We start from the raw sequence: 27,352 nt of genomic DNA, 5'->3' as shown, positions 1-27,352 counted from the left end.
ACTAGTAGTAGTAAATGCATGAGTACTGTCTCGCATGAGAAATTGAATTACGGGAAACAATGACTTTTAATGATAAAAATAATTTATTATAAATAAATATTATGTATATAAACTATTTATTATAAATATTATGTATTTTTGTTTGTTCCTAATTATTAGGCCTGTGTAACTTTAATGTGTTCCACAAAGGCACTAACTGATGAGACTGTCAGCCAATACGTGTAGCTACAACTTGACACCAACTGAATCAATTTGTAGCAGACTTAATCATCATATATTGCTAGTGTATACACTCTATACACTGGTTTTTAGTATTGCACTGCGTTACATTTAATAATTACATCATACAAACGTTATGCCTCAGAGATATAGCATTACACAAAATTATACATACAGCAAACTTATCGCATCGTGTTTCCTCATATTTGATGTTGAGTTCTTGTAGGCTGAAATGTCCACACGTTTGCAGACACGATTGGCAGCGTGAGACACACGCATTTGACTGTCTTCACACGCTTACACGCCACACATCCGATTTCTCACGCCGAAAAAAATCTAGTTTATTTACCTCTGATCCATGATCTGATCGCTCTTTCTCACGCTGTACGCACGCACGAGAACATGGTTAGTTTTTTTCTATACTGTATTTACGAACAAAGTATCTAAGGTTCACGCTTCACAATGAAAACTGCTTTACGACAGACTTTTCAGTCTCTAACCCCGTCGTTAAGCGGGGACTCACTGTATATAGGAATATGCATTGAACGAATGTACACCGCCCAACCACCATAGTTCGAGGCACCGCGGTAAAGTTGGCTCAGCGTTTATGGTGGAAAATCTGTCTCATCAGATTTTGAATTTGAATATGAAGCACTGATTTTTTTTGCCCTTGAATTTGAAGCACTGAATTTTTTTGCCCTTGAATTTGAAGCACTGATTTTTATTTGCACTGAAATTATGCATCTGAATTTTGTTGCTTTTGAAAATTTAATGCTTGAATTTTCAAGAACTCGTTTTCACTTTTATTATTCATGGTTAATAAAATACAATGAAAAAAAATTCAAGCGTTAAAAAATTCAAAAGATATTTTTTCAAGCTTAAGCGCTTCAATGGCAAGACATCTTTCAAAATAAAAGTCATGGTGTACAACTTTTAAACATGTGCAACTGAACATGTGAACCTATAAACACTAATGTATCAAGTACATACACGGAGCAATTTCATGTGCATCTGGACTTGTGAAACACATCTCACATTTGTGAAAACACATCAAAGCTCAGATTTCCTGTTTTACCACTGGTAGATTAAATAAGCTTTTTACCAGTTTCACAAATATTAATTCCTTAGTAATAAAAACGTTTTTGTTTCCCTGCACAATATTTACCACATTAATAACCAGACTTCTGTGTTGACAAAGTTTTACCTGCTTTTGTGGGATAGTAGACTGTCTGGAGACTGATACAGTTATGTTTTACTGGACTGTCAGGGGACTGATACAGTTATGTTTTATTGGACTGTCAGGGGACTGATACAGTTATGTTTTAATGGACTGTCAGGGGACTGATACAGTTATGTTTTAATGGACTGTCAGGGGACTGATACAGTTATGTTTTAGGGGACTGTCAGGGAACTGATACAGTTATGTTTTAGTGGACTGTCAGGGGACTGATACAGTTATGTTTTACTGGACTGTCAGGGGACTGATACAGTTATGTTTTACTGGACTGTCAGGGGACTGATACAGTTATGTTTTAATGGACTGTCAGGGGACTGATACAGTTATGTTTTATTGGACTGTCAGGGGACTGATACAGTTATGTTTTATTGGACTGTCAGGGGACTGATACAGTTATGTTTTAGTGGACTGTCAGGGGACTGATACAGTTATGTTTTACTGGACTGTCAGGGGACTGATACAGTTATGTTTTAATGGACTGTCAGGGGACTGATACAGTTATGTTTTATTGGACTGTCAGGGGACTGATACAGTTATGTTTTAATGGACTGTCAGGGGACTGATACAGTTATGTTTTATTGGACTGTCAGGGGACTGATACAGTTATATTTTAATGGACTGTCAGGGGACTGATACAGTTATGTTTTAGGGGACTGTCAGGGAACTGATACAGTTATGTTTTAGTGGACTGTCAGGGGACTGATACAGTTATGTTTTACTGGACTGTCAGGGGACTGATACAGTTATGTTTTACTGGACTGTCAGGGGACTGATACAGTTATGTTTTAATGGACTGTCAGGGGACTGATACAGTTATGTTTTATTGGACTGTCAGGGGACTGATACAGTTATGTTTTAATGGACTGTCAGGGGACTGATACAGTTATGGTTTTGCATACCAGCTGAGGTGCAGAATACTTCCATCACCTTATTGTGTACTGTAAGGAACCATGTAAAGCATTAAATGGGCCTGAGGCCTCAGCATCAACCCACAGTCTTTGAGAGGTCATAGGTCATAGTTGGGTCAAAGCCTGCTTCAACTGCTTCCTACTAGCGTCATACTTAGGTCAAAGCTGATGAATGAAGGACAATTACATCATGACAATTCAGCTACCAGGTGTAAGAGAGGGAGGAGCTTGAAGGTAAGAGAAAGGGACATGAATGGAGGATTCACATCCAACTAGAGGTGTATTCAACTAAGGATTTTCATAGTCGAATCTGATTAATCAGATTTCCCCTTTAGTCGACTAATAGTTGAATTGGGTTTTTATCTAGAGAACCGTAAACTGGATCCCGTTCTCATTCAGCACTTTTTTCCACTTCAAAGTAAAAACCTAAGGCAAGGCAGGGCAAGGCAAGTTTATTTATATAGCACCTTTCATACACAACGGTCATTCAAAGTGCTTTACAAATGAAAAGAAAACACAGAAAAATGTAAAACAATAGATTTAAGAAATTAATCACATATATAAAGAAAAATATATAATAAAATAACATAGAATGTAAAAAGTACAGTAAATAAAATAATAAAAAGTAAATAAGATCTAAAGGGGGAGCAAAGATAAGAATAGTAAAAATAAAATGTTAGACTTAAACATAAAAAAAGAAACAAACACAATAAAATCTAAAATAGGAAGCATGATTAAAACAGTAGATTTAAAGTATGTTAAATTAATGAAGATAAAAGTGCCATTACAGAGTAAAGGTAATTAAACTGAGCTGAAGGCCTGCTCAAACATGAAGGTTTTCAGTCTGAATTTAAAGGTATCTAGTGTTGGGGCTCTTCTAATGCTCTCTGACAACCGGTTCCATTTCTGAACGGCGTAGTAGCTAAACGCCGCCTCTCCATGTTTAGTTTTTACCTTAGGCTGCACTAACTGACCAGTTCCTAATGATCTGAGAGTTCTGCTCGGCTCATATTGTTGGAGCACATCCAATAAATATACTGGTCCTACACCATTAAGACATTTATAGACCAGTAATAGTACCTTAAAGTCTATCCTGTAACATACGGGATCCAGTGTAAGGATTTAAGGATGGGAGTGATGTGCTCCCTTCTTTTACTCCTAGTGAGAACTCTGGCAGCTGCATTTTGAATCAGCTGAAGCTGTTTAATTGTCTTTTTTGGGAGTCCAGTTAGGAGCCCATTACAGTAATCAATCCTACTAGAAACAAAGGCGTGGATAAGTTTCTCCAGGTCTGCTTTAGCCATACAATCTCTGATTTTGTTTGTTTTTGAGGTGATAGAAAGCTGATTTGGTGACAGCTTTGACATGACTGCTAAAGGTGAGATCAGAGTCCATTAGTACACCAAGGTTACGTACTAGTTCTTTAGATTTTAGGCCTCTCGAATCTAGATAGGCAGCTAGTCTGTGTCTTTCATTGCTCTTCCCAAATAAAATAATCTCCGTTTTATCTTTATTTAACTGCAGAAAGTTGTGTTTCATCCACTTGTTTATGTGCTCAAGGCATTTACACAGTGAGTCTAGGGGACCGTAGTCGTTTGGGCAAAGAGCCATGTAGATCTGAGTGTCATCTGCATAGCTGTGGTAAGATATTCCATAAGTATGCATGATTTCACCCAGAGGAATCGTATATAAATTAAATAAGAGTGGCCCAAGAATTGAACCCTGGGGTACACCACAGGTCACTGGCACAGTCTCAGAAACATTACCCTCCATTTCCACAAAGAGGTTCCTTTCTTTAAGGTATGAACTGAACCATTTTAGGACAGTTCCTGAGAGTCCAACCCAGTTTTCAAGTCTATTTATGAGAATTTTGTGGTCAATGGTGTCAAAGGCAGCGCTGAGATCGAGCAGTAGAAGAACAGACATGTTTCCTGAGTCTGTATTTAGCCGAATGTCATTGATAACCCTAATTAGTGCAGTCTCAGTACTATGATTAGGTCTGAAGCCAGACTGAAATTGGTCTAGACAGCTATTTGTGGACAGAAAGTGCATAATTTGCTTGAAGACAATTTTTTCTATAATTTTTCCAATGAATGGTAGATTAGAAATTGGTCTATAATCAGGGACGGACTGGCCATCGGGCATACCGGGCATTTTCCCGGTGGGCCGACGTGCTATTTGGGCCGACAGTCCTGACACTTTTTTATCTATTTATATATTGGTCTGACCGGCCCATAAAACAAGTAGATCAGTGGGCCGATTCAGATGGAGGCAGGCTGATTGACACTGGGCTGGCAAATCACATTAACACACCTTTCGCGATGCTCCTGTTGCCTGCATAATGCATTTGGCAAAAAAAAGTCAGCGCGAGAGTTTACCGGTCCTTAAACACGCTGGTATGCAGCCCATTGGTTATTTTCTTTACTGACACAGAGCTGCACCAATCATATCATCAAACACCCCCTCCTCCATGCGCCGGTGCGTAGTGCAATCTAACGTTGATTAACATAACGTATGTGAGTATCTGAGATGGAGAAAAAGCGCAAAGGAGGTGCAGAGAAACTACGACAAAAAGAAGCTTGAACTTCAAGTAAACGCTGCCAAATGTATAAAAATTACTCAAATGTTTGCCACAGCAGGGCCTTCATCAGCTCCCGTGGCTGATGACAGTGGTGGCGGTGGCCAGTTTTTATGGAGGTGTTTAGAGACAATGTACAGAAATTAAAGGAAATTACACTTTTTAAAATGGTAATTTTGTTTATTGCCTGTGCCATATGCCAATGCTGCTGTGTGCCTCTTCACAAATCTTCATAAATCCAGTATTTTTAGGTGTATTTTTAAAGCCACCATTCAATTAAACTGAGTTACTGGGCAGTTTTCTGATTTTGTTATTAGGCCATTGATTGTTTAACTTGTAAGCCTAGGTTTAGCTACTTTTTCGCCTGGATGTGTTTGGGGGCATTTAGCCTAGCTGGCTAAAGAAAATGTAGGCTCTAATTAAAGAAAATCTTATTTTTTACAATGACAATTTTTTTTTTGCCAGTATTATGCCAATGCAGCTGTGTGTCTGTTTTTCTGATAAAACAGCAATAATTAATTCCTTATGTTGAGATAAAAAAAAACATAACAAAAAACCCAACCTCACCCCAGAGTCTGTATTCATGTTTTGATGAAATAGCATCCCCAGAAGACAAGAGTAGTGAGAGAGAGGAGAGAGTCGGAGAGAGAGAGGACTGTGTCAGTGAGGGAGAGGAGAGTGTCTGTGAAAGGGAGGAGAGAGTCGGTGAGAGTCAGGAGAGACACAGCGGGAGAGAGGAGAGCAGAGAGCAGGAGGACATAGATTACTTTGCCCGTCCAGAGCCTTCTGTGTTACAGAGCTTTTTGTCTCACCACCCACAACAAAATGCAAAAAATCCAGTGGTGCAAAGGGTATTCACCAGTAAAAATGAAACCAACAGGATGTGGCTAACATATTGTAAGAGACGTCACACATGATTTTGTTTTGTGTGTATTGCTTTTGGGAAGATCAGTGACACAAGCACATTTATTACTGGAATGTCTAATTGGAGGCATGTGCAACAGCGCACAGAAGAGCATGAAAAGAGTAGTGCACACCGAATCTGTGCCGAAGCTTTTTTACTAAGGAGCTCAAAAGCAGATATCAGCAGCATGTTTGCTGGTAATCAGCTGTTTGCTCATAGGGAACAGGTCAAAAAGAGACGCCGGGTATTGGAGCGTGTCGTGGATGTGGTAAAAGTGTTAGGTAAGAGAGGGTTGAGCTATAGGCATACAGAGAATGAGGCAGCCTACACACTGGATAATGACTCAATTGACCATGGGAACTTTTTGGAACTTATCCTTTTATTATGAAAATATGATGTCTGCCTAAAAGAGCACCTTGATGATTGTATTGAAAAGAGCAAAAAATTACATAAATCCAGTGGAACAAGAGGTCGAGGGTCTCTTATCACCCTGCTCTCCAAAACTACAGTCAATACAGTAATTGATACAATTGGGCACCTCATTCAAGACTGCATTTCAAAAGATGTGCAAAAAGCTGGAATGTTCTCCATTCAGCTGGACACAACACAGGACATAACTTTTCAAGATCAGTGTTCAATGCTATTAAGATATGTTACTGACACTGTGCACGAGGGGCTTGTTGCCTTAGTGAAATGTGAGGCATCTACTGGGCAATACTTTGTAAACTTGGTCTCAGATGTATTGGACCATCTGAAGCTGGATAAAGACATGTGCATAGGAAATGCCACAGATGGGGCGTCAAATATGCAAGGCCATTACAAAGGATTTTCAGCACTGATGACCTCTCTGTCACCCACTCATGTCCATGTCTGGTGCTATGCACATGTACTTAATCTGGTGATGTCCGATACAACACAAATTGTCATTGAAAGTGGATCACTATTCAGTCTACTGAATGACATTGCTGTATTCATCAAGGACTCATATCAAAGGGTTAATCTATGGGAGAACAAAGCACAAGATAAAAGCCACAGACGCCTCTCTCCAATTGGGGAAACAAGGTGGTGGTCCAAACATGATGCTCTCAAAAAAGTGTTTGGACATTTTGGGAAACCACAGAATGCTTTGTACACAGATGCACTCCTGACACTGGCAGCCATAGAAGACAAAGATCATGAAAAAGCAACTGTACGTGCCAAAGCTCGTGGATTTAAAGAGGGCCTCTTGAAATATGAGACCATATTAACAGCTCAGACATTCTTAAGAATATTTCAGCAAACAACACCTCTGTCTAAATACCTTCAGACAGAAGGCATGGATATCCTTTCGGCTCATAGTATGGTGATTGCCACACAAGAGGGCCTGAAAAGCATTGCCAGAGATTTTTAAAGTGTGAAAGAAGCTGCAGACACTTTTGTGCAATGGACAAATTACAATATTGAGAAAAGAGAGGAAGAAACTGATGTTGAAATTGAGAGTGCATTGCCCAAGAAAAGAGGAAGAAAAAAAAAAACAGAGCAGGAGAAATGGCTCAAGATGAGCCTCTAATGGATGCTGACAGAGCATTCAAAGTCAATGTCCACAATAGAATTCTGGACACTGCTCTTGATGCCATTCATAGAAGGTTTGTGACACATGGCATTCTTTTAGCTGATTTGGCATGGCTGGACCCCAAGAGCTTTGAACAGATCCGGAACACTACTCTACCCTAATTTATTAGCAATACGCTAACGGCAAAAACACACTGGTTCTAAGGGAGGGGGGACACTAACACGCATACAACACACATCCAGGGAAACGGGAGAACTGACCGCAGAGCTGTATGTGGTTGGAAAAAGTATCTAAAAAAGTACTTAATTAGAAATCGATTGGGCTTCAGCAAATGCTTAATTACTACGCAGTTCTAGCTAGCTAGGTAGCTAACGTTAGTCCGCATGCTAACACTGTATGTGGTTGGAAAAAGTATCTAAAAAAGTACTTAATTAGAAATCGATTGGGCTTCAGCAAATGCTTAATTACTACGCAGTTCTAGCTAGCTAGTTAGCTAACGTTTGTCCGCATGCTAACAGTTTGCCGACGTGAGGTAAAGTTAAATTCCAAACGGACAGTTAACGCGTAACGGTTAATTAACCGTTAATCGGTAGCTTGTCCTTGCCAACCACAACAGTATTAACACTAACATTACTAAACTCATAGCAAAGTTAAACACAACTTGTTGGCTTAGCTCTAGTTTTGATAACTACGTTTGGAAAATATGTTGAAATACGACCTAGTTCAAATTCAAACTCAACAAACACCACCAAGTTAGTTGTGTTAGCTTAGTAAAGATCCACATTTACTTCACTCAGTGAACGTTTGAAGTCCTCTAGATAAACGGTGAAACGCTGGGTCTTCATTTTAGTTTTGGTGCAGAAGGCGCCAAGAAAATCTTCTCTCGAGCATGCGCATTAGTTTCACCACTACCACTATTGCTCGCCCAACACAGTTTTTTACTTTGGACTTGACATGTTGACTGAGAACCATAATGCTCATTCACTGAACACAAAATATTAAGTTGAATGGTAAAAATGCAGCAGCTGATGGCACAACTCGTTTTTTGTTTTTGGAGTAACTATTTTTATGTTTCATGCTTTGCCCACATAAATTTTTATATTCACAGAACATAAGCAAACAAAGATTTTTTTACAGTGCATGAAGACATTTATGGGGAGGTAAATCACCTCCAAAAACATGAGATTTTACTAGCAAGTGGTAAACAACCATTCGTGGCGGCTCGTGGCGAAGAATGAGTCACGGGATCCTTGCTGCGACAGACGTCACTTTTATTTATAACAAAAAATGCGCTTATTTGCGCACGGAGAACACTCATACAACACAGTTATGTATAAACCATAGACATCGACGAGCACAGGACACTGCGCGAACGCACATTAAATAGACAGACCACATTAGCCCCACGTGATTACGAGATGAGTCACAAGTGAGACGAATTACCACAAGACATAACCATAACCACTTAGATCCACAGACGCAGACAATGCACGTGGACAACGTGAACACACGCCCAAAAGGGAGGGGCCGGGGTCCTCAACGTGACACAACCACAGTACTAACTGTAAACCCAGATAAGTAGACTACTTAAAAAAACGGAGGTAACTCGTTGCCTTAAATTTTTTAAGTAATGAAGCATTAGTTAAGTAAGTGAATTGGACTACGTTCAATGTACTTGAAGCTCCTAATGGAATGGAATAGAACATTTAAGCTGAATGTACTAATAACCAAGTTACAGTAACTAAAGATACTTAGTTTATACAACCATTTCCCACCCATTTATTTAACTCAGCTCATTTAGTAAGCATTACTACATCACTAATTCAACTAAATGGTGTATTCTAACAGAACAAACTTAACTTTTTTAGCTTCTGAAACTCAAAATATGTATTTCAATCAACAGAGCCATGTAAAATACATACAACTGCAGCATTACATTGATCCAAATTTTTATTTTATTGAACATATCATTTTTTTCAAAAACAAAAGAAAAAAACAGAAACAGAAAAAGCTGGATCTTACATTGCAAGCTGATTCTTGAGTGTTTGAAGTTTAGGTTTCAGATCCATCTTACTTTACCCAAGTTCAGAAGTATCTGCTGAAAAAAATCAAAAGTGTTCTTCATGTACTTTGGGTAATTGAGATGCGTAGGTAAGTCCAAAGACAATGTACATGGCTTGGGGCAGGCTCTCAACAGCCATCACAATGTTTCCCTCCAAGATGATTCCCACTGAGGTTGCATTGTGGTGAAGGGACTGCGTGTGTGGAGTGATGTTTTCCTGTTCATGGCAGAGGATCCCCACTGGAACATCACTGTACAAACCCCCCTCACCATACTGCAAGAAAGAATAGTGCACGAAATCACATCACCATGACAACATTGTGCTACAAACAGCCTCAATAGGTACAAAGCCCATGTCAGCCGTGTCCAGTGTCTGCCCACTGCAGCGACTGCTATAGAAAATCACTCAGGACAGGTGTGAGAGGCCTCCACAACTGATTTGGAGTGAACACAGGTCACAGTTTGCCTCCTCCAGAGAAGTTATTTTTAATAATAAATAAACTATTAACATGTGCACACCTTAAAATAATACGTATAGTAGGGAGAGAACAGTGGAGGTAGAGGATGGGGAAGCAAGGGGGGGGGGATGGAGGAGAGAAGGTAGAGAAGAATCAAAGTTGCATACAAAGCAGGCCTTGAAGAAGGCAGATGGATCATCACCGAGAATGATAGGAAGGCCCCTCAGAACAAGGCATCTGGCTTGTGTCACATCCGAAGCCTGGTGGATTGAGAGAGAGCAGAGAGGACATCACACACTTAACACAGGGTCCATGTGTTACCCTGTGTTACAAGCACATACTGGACCCCACCTGGTAACTCACACAGTGTTCTTGACATTATGCATACAGGTAGTTATTTGCCTACCTCATCTACAGATCAACTAGCAAAACCTGGCAAACTAATGTGATAGATGGTAATTAATTACTCTGACGGGACTGAGGAGTTAGTTTAGGCAACTCCATTACATATAGGCTACTAAATATCAAGGAAAAGAAAGCATCTGCAAACAGGATAGCTCACATTGTCAGTACATTTATTTACACATGTTCTACTAACCTTTGTTTGTTGCATCAGGTCAGCCAAAACCTGCCCTGTGAGCCCCCTCTTTGCTTTGAAGATTTCCATGAGCCTAGGACTGTGATGGTCAAGGGCCTCATAGAACTCCAGTCTCAGGCTCTTACCAGCCACCCTGCTGAACTCCAGACACACCTGAAACATGTAAAAATACAACATGTACATGTTCAAATGAGTTGAAGTGACCACGAGCAGTGACAGGACGACAGCACCAGCGCCCCAGTCTACCATAAAACCCTTCATCTATGAATCCCTGGATCTGTACCTTTATCTAAGGGGGGATGTTAATTATCAAACGCTAAACCAAATAGGTGGGTTTTCAACCTAGACTTAAAGATTGTGACTGTGTCAGAGTCCCGTATGCAATTTGGGAGGTTGTTCCAAAGCTGGGGGGCCTTATAAGAAAAGGCTCTTCCCCCTGCTGTTACCTTATTAATTTGTGGAACTAATAAAAGACCAGCACCCTGTGATCTTAGTTGACGTGGGGGTTAATAGTAGGAAATAAGTTCCTGGAGGTATTCAGGAGCAAGCCCGTGTAGTGCTTTATATGTTAATAATAGAATTTTAAAATCAATACGAAATTTAACTGGGAGCCAATGCAGGGCTGATAGGACTGGTCTAATATGCTGAAATTTTCTAGTTCTGGTCAGAACTCTGGCTGCGGCATTTTGAACTATTTGAAGTTTATTTAGATTCCTATTTGAACATCCTGACAGTAGTGAATTGCAGTAGTCTAATCTAGAGCTAACAAAGGCGTGCACCAATTTTTCTGCATCATCCTGTGATAGATAATGCATCTCTTAATTTGGCAATGTTGCGGAAATGTAGAAATGCTATCCTAGTAGTATTATCTATGTATTTATCAAATGATAGGTTGGAGTCGAGTATGACGCCTAGGTTTTTGGCTACTGTGCCAGGTGTAATGGGATAGTCTGCAAGATTAAGCATTACATTTGGAATTTTTTGTCTTGCGGCCTTAGGGCCCACAAGGAGAACTTCTGTTTTGTCCTCATTTAGTTGGAGGAAGTTTAGAGACATCCAGCATTTAATATCTCTTACACAGGCCTCAATTTTTCCTAAACTGGGTTTGTCATCAGGTTTGGCTGATATGTAAAGTTGAGTGTCATCTGCATAGCAGTGAAAATTGACACCATGTTTGTTTATAACTGTGCCCAATGGTAGCATATATAATGTAAATAATAGTGGTCCTAAGATGGAGCATTGCGGGACCCCATATTTAACTATTGTACGTTTGGATGGAATATTATTGACCTCTACAAACTGATAGCGATTTGTTAAGTAAGAATAAAACCATGAAAGGGCTGTTCCAGAGACTCCAACCCAGCGTTCTAACCTTTCTAGCAAGATCCTATGATCAATTGTGTCGAATGCACTAAGATCAAGAAGCATGTGTGTATTAATGTGTGTATCGAACGAGAGATCTGGGTCTATTGTAACACCTAAGTTATTTACCTCTGCACTGGGGGTTATAGTAAAGGAATGTAGATTCAATGCTACATTATGTATCCTGTCTCTCGCTGCCCTAGACCCAACTATTATTAGCTCTGTTTTATCTGGATTCCAGCGCAGGCTGGAAATTGCTGAAGACATGTTGAGCAGTTCAGGTAATGCTAGACATTCAAATGGCTTCAGTTCACTGGTGCACAATCACGATTAAGCTCATTTACAAATGTGTTAAGTACATTTTCTCCAAAATTACTAATTTCAGACAGACTGGATGATTTATGTCACGTGTGCACGGAAGTCATGTCCTTCTTACACAGAGTGGGTAAGTACTTGAATGTTTGTAATTCATAAGCTTATGTCTGTCTATAAATAACACTGGCTGACAGATTTTTTTAACTGTATAGATACAGTGAAGTCTTTACAACTGCTGGTTCCACCAGAAATGTCTCGCAATGAATCATGATGAATGGGAGACATTTGATCAAAGTGGACATGACTGGCACTGTCCACACTGCACTGCGTGTGAATAAATATGGCAGACCAAAACTGTAAATCTATCTGTCTGTCTGTCATCACAGTGAAACAAATAAAAATGTTCAAGTTAACAGGACATGTACTGCTATATGTATGCACTCAAAGACAGGACTGAAACGAGTCTTGATCACATGGGTGGACAAGTCAAGTCTCGATTCAAGATGGAGCTGCGGATGGCAGCCTCGGTGAGAGCTCTGTACGTTTTGTGCTTGTTTTTGTTGTTTTTTGTTTGGTATTGCACGTAAACACAGTCAGTTGGAGTAGAGAGCAGTTATTGTCCATCAGAGACAGTGCTCCATCAACTTTAATTCCAGAGTGTATTGGAATACCTTCAGATTTTTTGGAAATCTTGACTGCTCAGTTTGGCCGGAGCGCTCGTGCGCTTAAGATATCGGGGTTTTCGCACACCGTTACCATCATTATTCCTCTCTAATTTACGATCCCTGCACAACAAACTGGACAAACTGCTTCTCGTTAATCAAACCAACTAGGACTTTTCTAATGCATCTGCTCTCTGTTTCACAGAGACCTGGACCTCTGAACTGTGCCCGAACAGCGCGCTGCACCTTCCCGGCTTCTGCACAGAGCGGACAGAAATGCGGAGCTTAGCGGCAAAAGCAGAGGAGGAATCTGCTTTTAAATTAATGAACGTTGGTGTAAAGACTAGTGATGGGAAGATGATACCTCAAGGAGTGTATCGACACACTACACAAACTGTGTTGACACAGTATTGACACTGTGTTGGTCACTCAATAGTGACCCCTGCAGTATTTATAATATCATTGCAGGTAAACAAAATAAAGTTGAAAAAGCATCCTGAAAACACATCAACTCGTGAAATATTTAATCGACATTCGTTTACTTAAAATATGATCTCATTATTTTATAATTTCATTTGCTCATTTTTTTTAGTCCAAAATTTGCTTAAAACCTTGTGTAAATGCTAAACCAACTCTGCAAAGTATAGCAAATTTGTCTAATAAAATTCAGCTAAAATGTGCAACTTATGTAAGGATTTTCATTAATGAAAAAGAAAAATAATATAAAACACAAAAAATGACAAGAAATTCATTCATTTATGTATTTTTATTGAGGAACAAAAGTGTGAAGTGTGTTGGGTCCAAGGCGATTTCTCCTCTTAGATACAAGTTCTCCTGCCTTAGAAAAAACTCTTTCACAGGGTACAGACGAAGATGGTGTGCATAAATATCTAAGTGCGATGGAGAGAGGCTGACAGTCTTTGATGATCATGTTGATCACAGCCTCATCCACAGCTTGCTTGTTAGGAAATGTAATTTTTTTTGCCTTATTAAAGTACTGACAAGTTTACAAACAATATTACATAGTTACACAAAGCATTTTGTGTGTAATAAACAATTTTAGATTAAAACATTTTAATTTTATTTGAGAATTTTAACACACCTGTGCTACTCTCACCAGTATGTGCTGATTCTTCATTGTCATGCCGAGCTCTATAATGCCTCAGGATTGATGAAGTGCTCTTATTGATGTAAGACAGCTCCATGGAGCAGAGTCGACACTTCACCTACAATAAAATAAAATCAAAAGTGACTTTATCTGAATACAATTAAAAACCCTTACCAGAAAAGAGTACAAACATATTTAATAAAAAATAATGTCCAAAGGAGAAACAATACCTTATTTGGCGTCAAAAGATCAAAATGATTCCAGACAGTGGAAAATTTTCTTGTTAGATCCGTGAGGGCAAAAATACAAAATCTAAAAGTAACAGTAAAACTCCATCCAACAAACCCGCGACATGCCGATACAGTTTGTTTCCTTATAAACACAATTTGGCGCGGCACAGCCAAACGATACGCTTCTTGTATCGGTCACGTGATTTTTGTTTAAAGCAATACACGCACCGATACGGGGTTTCACTCGTGCGCTCGGCACAGTGTTCTTCTAGAGACTCTAGTCATCAACTGTAAACTGTTTTACTCTGTCAGAGTTTTCTTCTTTCATTCTGGTTGGCGTTTACATCCCGCTGGGTGCGCGCACGGGCGAAGTGCAAAAACAGCTTTCCAAACAGTTAATGAAAGTAGAAAGGAAGTATGCGGACTCACAACTCATCATTCTGGGGGACTTCAACAGCGCTAATCTCTCTAAAGAAATGCCAAAATACCGACAGCATGTTTCCTGTGCCACGAGAGATGGGAATATTTTGGATCACTGTTACACCACTATTAAAAATGCCTACCGTGCTGTGACACGCGCAGCTCTTGGTCATTCCGAACACACACTTCTCCACTTCATACCTACATATAGGCAAACACTTAAAACTAACAAACCTGTCATAACTACAGTGAAGAAGTGGACCAGTGACGATATATGGCGCATTTCCACACGGGCCTGCTTGGCGCGGTACGGTTCGATACGGATCGATTCGCAACGGAGCGGTATAGTCGCGTTGTGTTTCCATTACAATGGTGGACCACCACAATGTGGTGTCGCTGTTGACGCGCGGGTTGTAGTGTCGCGACATCATTTGTATGTGACCACAACACCGTACAACAATGGACGAGATGGCGATGGAAGGACTCGTGTACCTTGTGCTAGGGTTATGGCTTTTATTCCGGAAACGTGCAAATGAAGCGAGCAAGAGAAGGTTGCAGTTTGCGAGACGCACGACACAAGAAAAGGAGCGGAGACTCCTTGAGACCATACAGCAGTATCAGGCCGAGGACGTCAGGAGAGGGAGAAAAAGACGCAGGCTGGTAAGCTAAGCTAACGCCAGTTAACATCAGTCTTTCTCCCCGAGATAAATGTGTAAAGCGTGTAAAGCTAACGCAGTAAAAAATGCATTCTGTGTGTGTGCGTTACAGATGGCTTTGTTGTTGGCTAATAGCCGTCGCAAACCCTCAGTGTGGATATTCCGACGAGCGTCTCAGTGGTGGGACGTTATTGTTCCTGAGTTCACGTGCACACAGTGGCTACAGAACTTCAGGATGTCCCGAGAAGCGTTTGACTCCCTCAGCAACAAATTGCGTCCAGCCCTGGAGCGATAAGACACAACTTTTCGAGAGTGTGTGCCCATACCCGTGGGGGTACCCATCATTGCCCCACGACTAGGGTTGTCCCGATCCGATATTTGGATCGGATCGGCCGCCGATATTAGCAAAAAATGCGTATTGGTATCGGATCGGCAGACACGAGAAAATGCCGATCCAGACTCCCGATCCAGTTTTTTTAAGTCCGATCCCGGTTTTCCTGCGCACCCATTTAGATAATCCATTCCAGTTTTTGCTAGTGAGAGTAAAATCCGGTCCGCATTTTCCAGCATACCTTCAGCACACGAGCGTAGTTTCTGCCCCAATTTAGCTCCGTGGCATCTCGGACCGCCGTGTAAATTTGAAGTTATCGGTCAGTTGTGTGGGATTATTTTACCTTAAAGGATGACAAAGACGAAGAGGTAGAGTGCAACATATGCCACAGTAAAGTCAAGCGTTGTGGTAAAGCTGTAAGAACTTTTAATACCACCAATCTAATCAAGCATTTAGCGAAATACCACCATAAACAACATGACGAGTTTCTAATGAAAACCGAAGACAAAAAGAAAGGTCCTACACAACTAACACTGGCAGAAACGTTTGAATTGAAGGGAGTGTATAGATGGGGATGGAGCAGCAAAGTGTGGAGTAGAAGGCATTTTGCTTTTAATTAGTTTACAATATGTGCACGGATTTTTTTTAAGCTTTGGTTTACACTTGTTCAAGAGCACTGATGGATGTTAATGTTAATGTTAATAATAGACTATTTTCCACTCAGGTTGTGTGTTTTTTTTTTTAAATATAATTTACAATATTATTTGCACTTGTGGCTTTTTAATCCTTGGTTTACTGATGCTATTTCTGTTTGTTATTTAATATTTTGTCTATTTTGAGTTTATTAATTGCTAAATAAACAGGTCAGTTTCTCCTTACCAACCATTGTGTATTATTCAAACACACCTAATTCAGCTGGCTACTTGTTATCAAGAGTAAAACGCTTTTCAACATGAGTTTGACAACAAAGTAAGTTGGCTAAATAACTTTAAACTTTAATACATGCTCGGATAGGCCGGTATCGGTATCGGCCGATATCGGTATCGGATCGGAAGTGCAAATAAATATCGGTATCGGATCGGAAGTTCAAAAAGCTGGATCGGGACATCCCTACCCACGACTGTGTCACACCGACTACTTCAACCGCAAAGGCTGGCACTCAATAATCCTCCAAGGTGTAGTCGACGGAAAGGGCCTCTTCTGGAATGTAATGGCTGGACTGCCCGGGAGTATGCATGATGCCAGTGCCATGCCCGCTGGCTATTACATCCTTGGAGACTCTGCCTACCCCTTACAAAAGTGGCTTTTGAAGCCATTTCAGGACACCGGAAACCTTACAAAAGAGCAGCAGATCTTCAATCAACATATCAGTCGCACACGTGTTGTTGTTGAGAGTGCTTTTGGCAGACTTAAGGGTAGGTGGCGCTGCCTTCTGAAAAGGAATGACTGTGACATCCAACTTGTGAAATCAATGGTGTTGGTATGCTGCGCTCTGCATAATTTGTGTGAAAGTTATGGAGAGACATATGACACTACATGGGATGTGCCAGCTACTGCTGCACAGCAGCCAGTGGCAGCAATGGCAGAGGGTGTGGAGGGGTGTTATGGTAGAGATGCTCGCAATGCACTGATGCAATATATCTGTCATAACAGTTGCAACAGTTAAATTGTTGCCATTGCCTGTGTCACGTACACAAAGCAATAAAGCTGTGATTGTCAAATTCATTATCCGCTGCTAATTATGTTAAGACAATTAAAAGAACATGATGCCCCTTAACACATACCATTACTGTATCTTATTTATCTTTATCTTCATTATTGTATGTGGTTGCTCTAATTATTGGTAATAATTTGGTATTACTCAAACAGGCTGAACAACTCCCTGCATAAAAAGCATCAGTCGTACAATCAAATGAAATCAAACTTTATTATGAAATATAGATATTTAAAGTACAAAATATGTAAATAATATAGTTATAGTTAAAAAAAAGTGCAAAAAGCAAATTACCAAAAAATAACATATAGCTTTATATGAAATAAATATTTATAGTACTACAAGCAACATTTTGTGTGCTTTTACTGGTGTCTGTCTCGCATGGTGTTCACAAGTTCGCCAAGCACCCCGAGGAAAGCCCGGTTGAAGGAAACATTTTCCGCCAACTCCACTCTCCTCAGCTCGGCTTCTTGTTCACGGGCCTCACGACAATCACGGAGCAGCAGCTGGATGTGCTCCTCACGCTGCTCGTGCATCCGCACATCCTGTGCCTGCATCTCCAGAAGATGTGTGCCGATATCCAGGTCCGTCTGGGTCCTTTGTCGCTTGCCTTGACAAAAAAAGAGGGTAATGGGAGTTGATTAGTAAAACAGAAATGCACTCGGTACTCATGCTACTCCGGTGCTTCACATGTTTTTTTGTGTTCCTCACCTTTATTGGGCTGCCTGACAGGCGTTTGAGATCCAGCCGGTGTAGAGACCGCTGGTTTCGTGTATGACACGGATGATACGGGGGAGGCGGGAGGTTCCAAAGAGGCGCTTGCCTCGTCAGTGGAAGGGGAATCTTGAACGTAAAAAAGAACAAATATTAAACACAAGCATTCCCGTGAAAGCAACAACAATATAGCGTAACTGCACAAAATGTGTAGCACGTCATCGCTGCTCATGCTTTGTTTATGGCTACAGCTAACTAGCAACTAGCAAGGCTCCATGCTGTGGCTAAGAGCTAGCTATTGTACAGTAGTGACGGTGGTAACATTAACTACAAACACAGCTCTAAATTCCTGTGTTTACAATAGATGCGTTCATATTATGTTCATATTACATCTTTTACGAGCCTAGTAAAACTGTGAAATCACAATACACTCACCATTCTCCGTGGCCTCCAGCACCGACATTGCTGTGTCCAGCACGTTTTCTCTTCCGTTACTGGCTGGTCGGTGACCGTATGGCATCCATTTGCTTGAACCATTTCCAGTCTTTGCGGTTTGCTCCGCTGCATCCGTTATGGTCCTTCACCGCCTGGTAATCGCTTTTAAGCTTTTTTAGCTTGGACCGGCACTGCAGAACGGACCGCTGGTAGCCATGAGTGGCCATTAGCGCAGAAACCTCATTAAAAACCTTTAAATTTCTAGTGGCCCCGTCCAGTTCGCCTTGGATTTTTTGATCGTTGATTATTAACAGAAAGGTTTGTACCTCGGCGTTTGACCAGGGAACAGACTTTTGGTCCTCCATTCTTCTCTCCTTGGGTTTCAAAAATGGCTGAGGAGTCGATAGCGGAGGAGTCGTTCTCCTGTGACGCAACCTGTGACGACACTCCCTGGCCAATCAGTGTCATGCTCTTCCTCCACGTCACAGAAGTGTACCGCTTTGGAACGGTTAGAACCTCGAGCAAGTAGGTACGAAAAAAGTACCTGAAGGTATCGGCACACTTGTACCTGGTACTAATAGAAACACTCACAAACCGTCGCGAATCGAACCGTACCGCGCCAAGCAGGTCCTAGTGGAAATGCGCCAATAGAGAAGCTACAGGGCTGCTTTGAGTCTACTGACTGGTCTTTGAAGAGGCAACAGGGAGCTTAGACAAATACACATCATACACATCAGACACTGTGTAACATCTTACATCAGTTTCTGTGAAGACAGCTGCATCTCAACCTTAACACGGGTGAAATTCAGCAACAACAAACCATGGTTCTCATCCGAACTCAAACAACTTCATAAGGAGAAGGAGGCTGCATTTACAAGTGGGAACAGAACTCTCTTTCGAGAGGCCAAATACAGGCTGGAGAAAGGTGTTAAAGCAGCAAAGAATGATTATTCAGCAAGGCTGAAAAACCAGTTTGCTGCCAACGACTCATCTTCAGTCTGGAAAGGCCTCCAAGAAATTACCAATTACAAGGTGAGAACATCCCCTCTCTTGAATGACTGTCAACTCTCCAACGACCTGAATGAGTTCTACTGCAGATTTGAACACACAAAAGGAACTGTTAGAACTGCTACTTTCAGCAATCAAACCTACTCCCCCACACTGACTCTCTCACCAAACTGTTACAGCTGTCAGTGCCTGATCCTATATGCTGCTGGATCATGAATTTTCTGACAAACAGGACACAGCAGGTGCGTCTTGGTAAACACACATCAGACATCCGAACCACAAGTATAGGAGTACCGCAAGGTTGCGTCCTCTCACCTCTCCTATTCAGTTTGTACACAAAAGACTGCGTCTCCAAAGAACAGTCCGTAAAAATCCTCAAGTTTGCAGATGACACCACTGTGATCAGCCTCATAAACAACAGCGATGAGTCTGCCTACAGACATGAGGTTGATCAGCTGATCTCCTGGTGCAACAGTAACCACCTGCTGCTGAACACAGCAGAGACGGTGGAGATGGTGATAGACGATTGTCAATGGCTCCGAGGTCTCCATGGTGGAGTCACTTAAGTTCCTGGGTTCTTGGGTACCACCATATCCAGAGACCTGAAGTGGGAGAGGAACACAGTGACCATTGCCAAGAAAGCTCAGCAAAGACTGTACTTTCGGAGATAGCTGAAGAAATTCAACCTCCCGCAGAATCTGATGGTACAGTTCTACACAGCGATCATCGAAGCTGTACTGACTTCATCCATAACCATCTGGTTTATGCAGACTGCAGCGCATAGTCAGGACAGCGGAGAAGATCATTGGTTGCAGCCTGTGGACATCTACCACAGCAAGGTCAATAGATGGACACAAAAAATAACTTCTGACCCCTCTCATCCTGGACATCACATCTTCCAACCACTCCCCTCTGGCAGAAGATTCAGGGCCATCAAAACCAGCACAACCAGGCACGCAAACAGCTTTTTCTCCAGAGCTGTTGCACTCAGCAACAGAACCAGCCCCTCTGCACATTAAACCCTTTATGCCACTTAGTTCTTCTTTACCTACCTCAATGGACATGATGACATTTCTGTCAAACAGCATTTGTGCAAAGACAGAGGCGGCCGGAGGCAAGGGTTTCAACTGAGGAAGTTTATTATCCATAAGCGTAATAGAAAAGGCAATCAAAAATAGCACTGCAAACAGCCAGTGTTGGCACCACTCTAAGTAATAAATGAGCACGCAAAAGGTAGCAGCAGCGGAGAGAGGTCCAGTGTGGAACATCCAGCGGGCCAATGTGCAGCACTGGACCGAACGACCTGCGGGAATAAAAAGGGTGCACAACATAATGGGGTACTGACGGTAGCGTAGGCCAAAATAAGAACAAGTTGCGACAGCTCCAATTTCCGTGTTTTTTTTTTTTTGGTAAATCCAAGTCAAGTTGAAAAAGAGCATAGCCCCTGGTAAGTAGTTAACTGGATAGAATACAGCTGCATGCAAAAAAATATATATCAAATATATATCAAAAGTAAAGAAATTGAACAGGTAATAAATAACAACCATGAGATACAAGATAGTTAACATGGCTTATGTCACGGTACGGCAGCCCCCTACCGGTCGCGTCCATCCACAGCGGTTGTTGTTGTTTGTATTGTTGCATTGTGTGCATCCCTCAGGGGGGCGGAGCCCGTGATCCGTCTCATCTGAGGGTCGTTTGTTTGTCTATATATGTCTTGTCTTTGTACCAGTTGACCGCTGGTCATTATATCCTCCATTTGGATCACGTCACGGGTTTTTGGTTTGCGCACTTTTCTATTAAACCATCCTTTTTCCCCTGAGACTTGGTGTGATCGCTTCCATTTTGTTTCGCTCACCCTGCCCGTCATAGCTTATTACATTGAATTTGGCAATAGAATAAAAAATAATAAATTAATAAATTCGGTGTCGTCAGTATATGATGTCTCAACCAAATGAAAATGCTGCTGTGTGTTTCATACAACACGTGCTTCATATTCAAATTCAAAATCTGAGGAGAGATTTTCTTCCAACGCTGAGCCAACTTTACCGCGGTGCCTCAAACTATGGTGGTCGGGCGGTATACATTTGTTCAATGCATATTCCTACAGTGAGTCCCCTCTTAACGACGGGGTTAGAAACTGAAAAGTCTGTCGTAAAGCAGTTTTCGTTGTGAAGCATGACCCTAAATGTAGATACACTTTGATCGTAAATACAGTATAATAAAAAACTAACCATGTTCTCGTGTGTGCATACAGTGTGAGAAAGAGCGATCGCGTTACCGAGATGGGCTGCGGTGGAGGCTGCGCTGCCTCAGCTTATCGTACACAACACTCGACAACACTCCTCAGCACTCTATAACACACCACAACACTCCACTACACTACACTCCACTGTGCTGCCACTGCTCCTCCATGCACAGACTTTAATTTTTTATTTTGGGTGGTCTTAACGCCGGTCCGGTCAGTTTCTTTAAATAGATCAAAGTCAATGTAGGTGTATCAACTGGGAGAGAGAGAGCTGAATGCAAGTGCGGACTGAACAATGATTTAATACCAAAACTAATACATATACACAGAGCACACAGAACATACACCAAACATAATCAAACACCTAACATATGAACCAAACAACAACAGAAATAACTGGGTGGACAAGGCTAAAGAAAAGGAAAGACATCAACATTCAAAATCACTAGAGAAACCAGTCACACAAAGTACATCTAACAGAGAATGCAAAATACAAGTAGTACATACAGACTAGTATTACAGACACAAAAAACCAAGATACCAAATAGCATACAAGCAAGAGGTACTTACAATAACAGACCACACAAGAGACTAAACACAACTTAAATACACTAACCAAACAAGGGACTCAACAAGACCCACCAGACAGCTATAACGAGGAGCAGAGAACAAGGCAGGGGAGTGAAATCAGACACAACTAGGAATTTCAAAATAAAAGACACAAACACAGAAAACATGACTGACCGGAGGGAGGCGGGACTGACAGTAGGCTAGTGGAGACATAGCCAGGGGAAGTATCATAATGCAATCACAATACAATGTAATTCATACTGTATAAATGCAAAGTGGTATTTATTTTCAGTGTATTATTTGCTAGCAAGTAATGTTTCGATTGTTATATGTTCAAGACATTCAAGCGTGATGTGAGTGTAACAAACTAAAGAAAAAACAAAACATTAAAAGGTCTGTTTGTGTGGTATTGCTTTTAATCTGTCTCTAGAGCTTTTACAGAGTTTCCAAATAGTCAAACAGCTAAAACATTTATGCACATTATGCACATCAGCTTTCATCACATATCAAAAACTAATTAAATTATTGAAACACATTGAAATTTCAGGCCTAATATTTTTACAAGAATCCAAAACACACAGTAACTTGTATGTTCACTTTGCAAGCAAGTGTAGTCCATGCTTTCTGTAGGTCACGGAATAGAGGTGATGCTGAGATTTTAAGGAGGGTGTCATGCCTAGCCCCGCCTCCCTGTCAATCATGTATCACTTTTTAGTGTGTTCAGTCACGCCCTGTGTTACTCCCCCTTCAGCTGTGTCTCATTTGTAATTTAGTTCTGCAATTTAATCGGTGTTGTTCAGTCTTTGTGGGTTATTGTAAGGTGATGGTTAATATAGTGAAACTTATTGTGAAAGTAAAAATGATGGTCATCGTTTGTGGTCTTGTGCAGTCTGTTGCGTTTTGGAAGTCAGATTTGGTTAATACAAAAATCTTTCGATATTTGTGTTTTGTTCATGGCTTCTCATGTCTGTAGATGTCCATTTGTGTAGTTTGTTATCAAAGTTTTAGTGTTCTGTTATATGTCAGGTTGCTGGTCGAGTCTGTTGTCTTTATGTCTAATGACACTCTTAGCTCCGTTAGTGTTATCATGCCTCATTGTGCTCGTGCTGTTCGAGTGTCTACTGTCAATTTGTGTGCAAACCCGTATGTTCAAAGTAAAAACCTGTTTGTTAAAAAACCAATCCCCTCAGAAACTGTGTCCGCTTCCTGATGGCGCAACACTGATTCACCACGTCACAGAATAATCCACCATTAAAGGACAGTGAGGGAGCCTTACGAGGTGAGACATTATCAGGAAGAGGATTACAGTTATCTTCCAATGCGTATGTTGTCTGAGGACTTGATTAAACAGGTTAAGGATGGTGAAACGATTGAGCTACCCTCTTCAAGCTGACGAGTGTCTGTGGCTGTACAATGCAGCTCCGACCTGCCAACAAGTGTCTACAGCAGGGGTCGGCAACCTTTGATACATGGAGTGCCAACTTTAACATTTGTAGTCAATGAATGTGCCACTATCAACAAATAAAATTGGAGAGGGGGGGTTGCGTACTGATGCTGTCTACATTCTGAACAGGGCTGCCCTCATTTTAGCCTAAATTACAGCACTTTTCAAACCTGGAACACAAAGCAACATTAAAATTCGTCAGGTAAATGTTCCTTCCTGTTTTTGAGGGGTGTTTCTTTATACTACCATGCACTACGGTCACTTGCGAAAGTATAATCCAAATATTCCAGCCTTGACAAGGCTCAGGGATTACATCACATGCAGCGCCGTGCGGTCGTAGTACCTGTACTTTTACATTTTAATGGTCCAATGAAGGTAATTTAAAAACCAGGACATTTCCTCACTTAAAAAAAAAACCCGGGACAGGACGTGAAATACGTACATGTCCCAGGAAATACGGACGTTTAGTCACCCTACATTAAGAGAGCTGGACTGTTGGCACATTTAACGCTATCAGGTAGACTAACTGATTTTGGCTAAATTTAAACATGGGTATGTGGCAGAATCCAAGTGCAGAGCGTTGAGGAGCGATTTCAATTGGAGGATCGTGCTCTCTATCTGAGATTGTTTATTATTATTTTTTTTTGCTGATGCTGGTTCAGCATGGCACGTGCCAGTTATTATGCCTCAGATTATGCCTACGCGTGCCTTAGGTTGCTGACCCCTGGTCTACAGCAATACAGTGCTCAATACATTTACATTTATGGCATTTGGCAGACACCCTTATCCAGAGCGACTTACATTTTATCTAATTTTTATACAAGTGAGCAATTGAGGGTTAAGGGCCTCAGGTCAGAAGACCAGTTCCCCACCACCAGACCATGACTGCCCTAATAGGACCTGTTACGGCTTGTGTGCCCCTGGTGGCACCCCTAGAATCCCCAGAGGTACCAAAAGATTTTTGGGGGATACAGGGTATATTTATACATGTGGTTTTTCATATATTCTCCTCTGTATTGTTATCCGGTAACATTTGTCATGTTCAATTACCAACTACTATCTCTTATGTGCTGATCCACATTTACACTAACAAACTGTCATCATTCTTAACAAAGCAGGGACACTGATGCATGTGAATACTCCAGTTAGCCTGCTGGCCATGGAGAGTGAAAACATAAGTAAACTAAAATCATTCATAACTGATGAGGAAACGTTCAAACGTCTGTGCTCAGAGTCTCCCACTACTGTTTACTGCAGATCACATGTAGTCTGTCCAACATGCTTCATTCTGTACCAATATAGTGCAGTATTAGTGCAATACAGAAAATGTACAGTTAGCTAGAACTGTAGCTAGAAGCATTAGACTTCCCCACGGCTTCCATATGGCTTCTCTCCTGTGTGAATGCGCTGGTGCCTTTGAAGATTACTCTGTTGAGTAAAACTCTTCCCACACACTGAGCAGTGATATGGCTTCTCTCCTGTGTGAATGTGCTGGTGCAGTTGAAGACTACTCTGTCTAGTAAAACTCTTCCCACACTCTGAGCAGTGATATTGCTTCTCTCCTGTGTGAATGTGCTGGTGTTCGTTGAGAGTACTCTGTCTAGTAAAACTCTTCCCACACTCTGAGCAGTGATATGGCTTCTCTCCTGTGTGAATGTGCTGGTGTTTGTTGAGAGTACTCTGTCTAGTAAAACTCTTCCCACACTCTGAGCAGTGATATGGCTTCTCTCCTGTGTGAATGCGCTGGTGTGTTTTGAGATTTTTCTGTTGAGTAAAACTCCTCCCACACTCTGAGCAGTGATATGGCTTCTCTCCTGTGTGAATGAGCTGGTGTTGTTGAAGATGACTCAGTGTAGTAAAACTCTTCCCACACTCTGAGCAGTGATATGGCTTCTCTCCTGTGTGAATGCGCTGGTGTGTTTTGAGACTATTCTGTTGAGTAAAACTCTTCCCACACTCTGAGCAGTGATATGGCTTCTCTCCTGTGTGAATGCGCTGGTGTTGCTTGAGATGACTCTGTTTAGTAAAACTCTTCCCACACTCTGAGCAGTGATATGGCTTCTCTCCTGTGTGAATACGCTGGTGTACGTTGAGATGACTCTGTTGAGTAAAACTCTTCCCACACTCTGAGCAGTGATATGGCTTCTCTCCTGTGTGAATGCGCTGGTGTTTCTGGAGATCACTGTGTTTAGTAAAATTATTTCCACACTGTAAGCAGTTGTAGCTTTTCTCCTTTTCCATGGTTACTGATTTCAGCAGTCTGACATACTCCTCACAGATAAATGTGTTTATGTAGGTAACGTTTACCTGTTGAGGAAAGTGGACAGCATTAATACCTATAGGAAAAAGACATTGCAAATTCATTGTGAGATGAAGATGAAACAATCATGACAAATAAAAATTTGGGTTCTGCATAATGCTAGATACATTCATGCTAAAGACCATCAGGAGACAGTTCTAGGCTTCATTACTTCACTAAAATGAAAACATTTGTCTATGTTGTTATATATGTCTTTCTCTGTTTGGTTCAGTACCACTCTATGTGTCAGTCTAAAGGGCAGGCGTACTCAACTAAATTTGTCCGCGGTCCAATTTTGGCAGATACCTGTGACCTGAGGTCCGGTGCGGCGGGGGTGGCGAACGTAAGTTGTTGAGCGGGGGGGAACGGTGCGCGAACGGTGGAGGCGTTTATACTTTCGCGAGCGTCACTGCAGTGTTCTCCGCAACGATAGGCGTTTTGTCCGAAACGATATGTGGTAGAAACACCCCTCAAAACAGGGGAATGAACATTTACCTGACCAATTTTAATGTTGCTATATGTTTCAGGTTTGAAAAGTGCTGGAATTTAGGTTAAAGTACTTTAAAATGCTTGAAATTGTAACTACTTGGTTTCACAACAAATAGCTGTCTGACTGAATAGTTCTCTTGTATTAGGTTAACAAATACGAGCCTCTTGTAATTCCAGGACGAAACATGAGAGAACGTGAAGACGTGAAGATTGGGCATTTTTTAAATAAACAACCATTAAATAATGTGATAAAAAGCGAATTATTTCGAGTATATGTATAAATATTTAACTTAATTATGTTTAACATGCTGGGAAATATTGAAATGGACCTTGAAAGTGATGTACAAGTGCTTTAATTCCACCTTATAAAGGTGTATGAACCCTGAAAACGTGACTTTGTTCATTGCGCTGAAGCGCGGCGCGAAGTTACAATGGGGGATGGGGGGTGGCGAACGTAAGTTGTTGAGCGGGGGTGGCAAACGTAAGACTCGTGACGGAGTGTTTTTTCAATAGCCCTGACTGCGTCCTGACTGCGACAGGACTGCGTTCGGGTCCGGATCCGGACCGCGGTCCGCCAGTTGAGTACCCCTGCTATAGGGACTTTTATTTTGTAGGGTTCATCAACTTTTTTTTCAAAGTTGTTCTTTTCCTTCCTTTTTCTCTCATGGTGCTACAGAGCTGCTTTGGTCTGTTGAAGCTCCTTATGAGTTCCAGCAGTGTGATTTGATCTTTTAAATTATTGTGCATCAGAGAATTAATCTATGGGCAGCACCAATATATCACAGAAAATTCACCTGTGCACAAGATTACTCAATGTGCCTCTTTAGAAAG

General features: G+C 41.3%; 2 protein-coding genes and 1 long non-coding RNA gene across 7 annotated transcripts in view; 1 reads left to right on the top strand and 2 right to left on the bottom strand.

The window, feature by feature from the left end:
- Positions 1-8,722: 8,722 nt before the first annotated feature.
- The window catches only part of LOC143487843 (uncharacterized), a 95,503-nt gene continuing 76,873 nt past the window's right edge, over positions 8,723-27,352 (bottom strand). For 3 of the 5 annotated variants that reach the window (XM_076987066.1, XM_076987064.1, XM_076987065.1), the window contains exon 3: positions 18,961-26,040. In XM_076987066.1, the coding sequence (XP_076843181.1) occupies positions 25,093-25,974 (882 nt within the window). In that variant the 5' untranslated portion in view covers positions 25,975-26,040 and the 3' untranslated portion in view covers positions 18,961-25,092. Of the gene's footprint in view, positions 9,735-10,085; positions 10,179-10,516; positions 10,670-13,957; positions 16,325-18,960; positions 26,041-27,352 lie in introns of those variants that run through there. The other 2 variants (XM_076987067.1, XR_013124399.1) reach the window with 2 other exon arrangements.
- Positions 12,276-13,169, top strand: LOC143487886 (uncharacterized). The gene is made up of 3 exons (XR_013124406.1): positions 12,276-12,323; positions 12,641-12,731; positions 13,061-13,169. It is a non-coding gene; the product is annotated as an uncharacterized LOC143487886 (long non-coding RNA).
- LOC143487845 (uncharacterized) lies at positions 17,654-18,823 on the bottom strand. The gene is made up of 3 exons (XM_076987068.1): positions 18,464-18,823; positions 18,026-18,157; positions 17,654-17,924 (listed from the first exon to the last, which is right to left on the bottom strand). Exons 1-3 carry the CDS (start codon positions 18,546-18,548, stop codon positions 17,677-17,679), a joined length of 465 nt encoding a protein of 154 aa, XP_076843183.1. The 5' UTR covers positions 18,549-18,823; the 3' UTR covers positions 17,654-17,676.

Source organism: Brachyhypopomus gauderio, unplaced genomic scaffold (assembly GCF_052324685.1).
Source record: "Brachyhypopomus gauderio isolate BG-103 unplaced genomic scaffold, BGAUD_0.2 sc51, whole genome shotgun sequence".
Lineage (NCBI taxonomy): Eukaryota > Metazoa > Chordata > Actinopteri > Gymnotiformes > Hypopomidae > Brachyhypopomus > Brachyhypopomus gauderio.
Note: the sequence above shows the minus strand (reverse complement) of the source record. Positions and strands in the feature narration are given on the sequence as shown.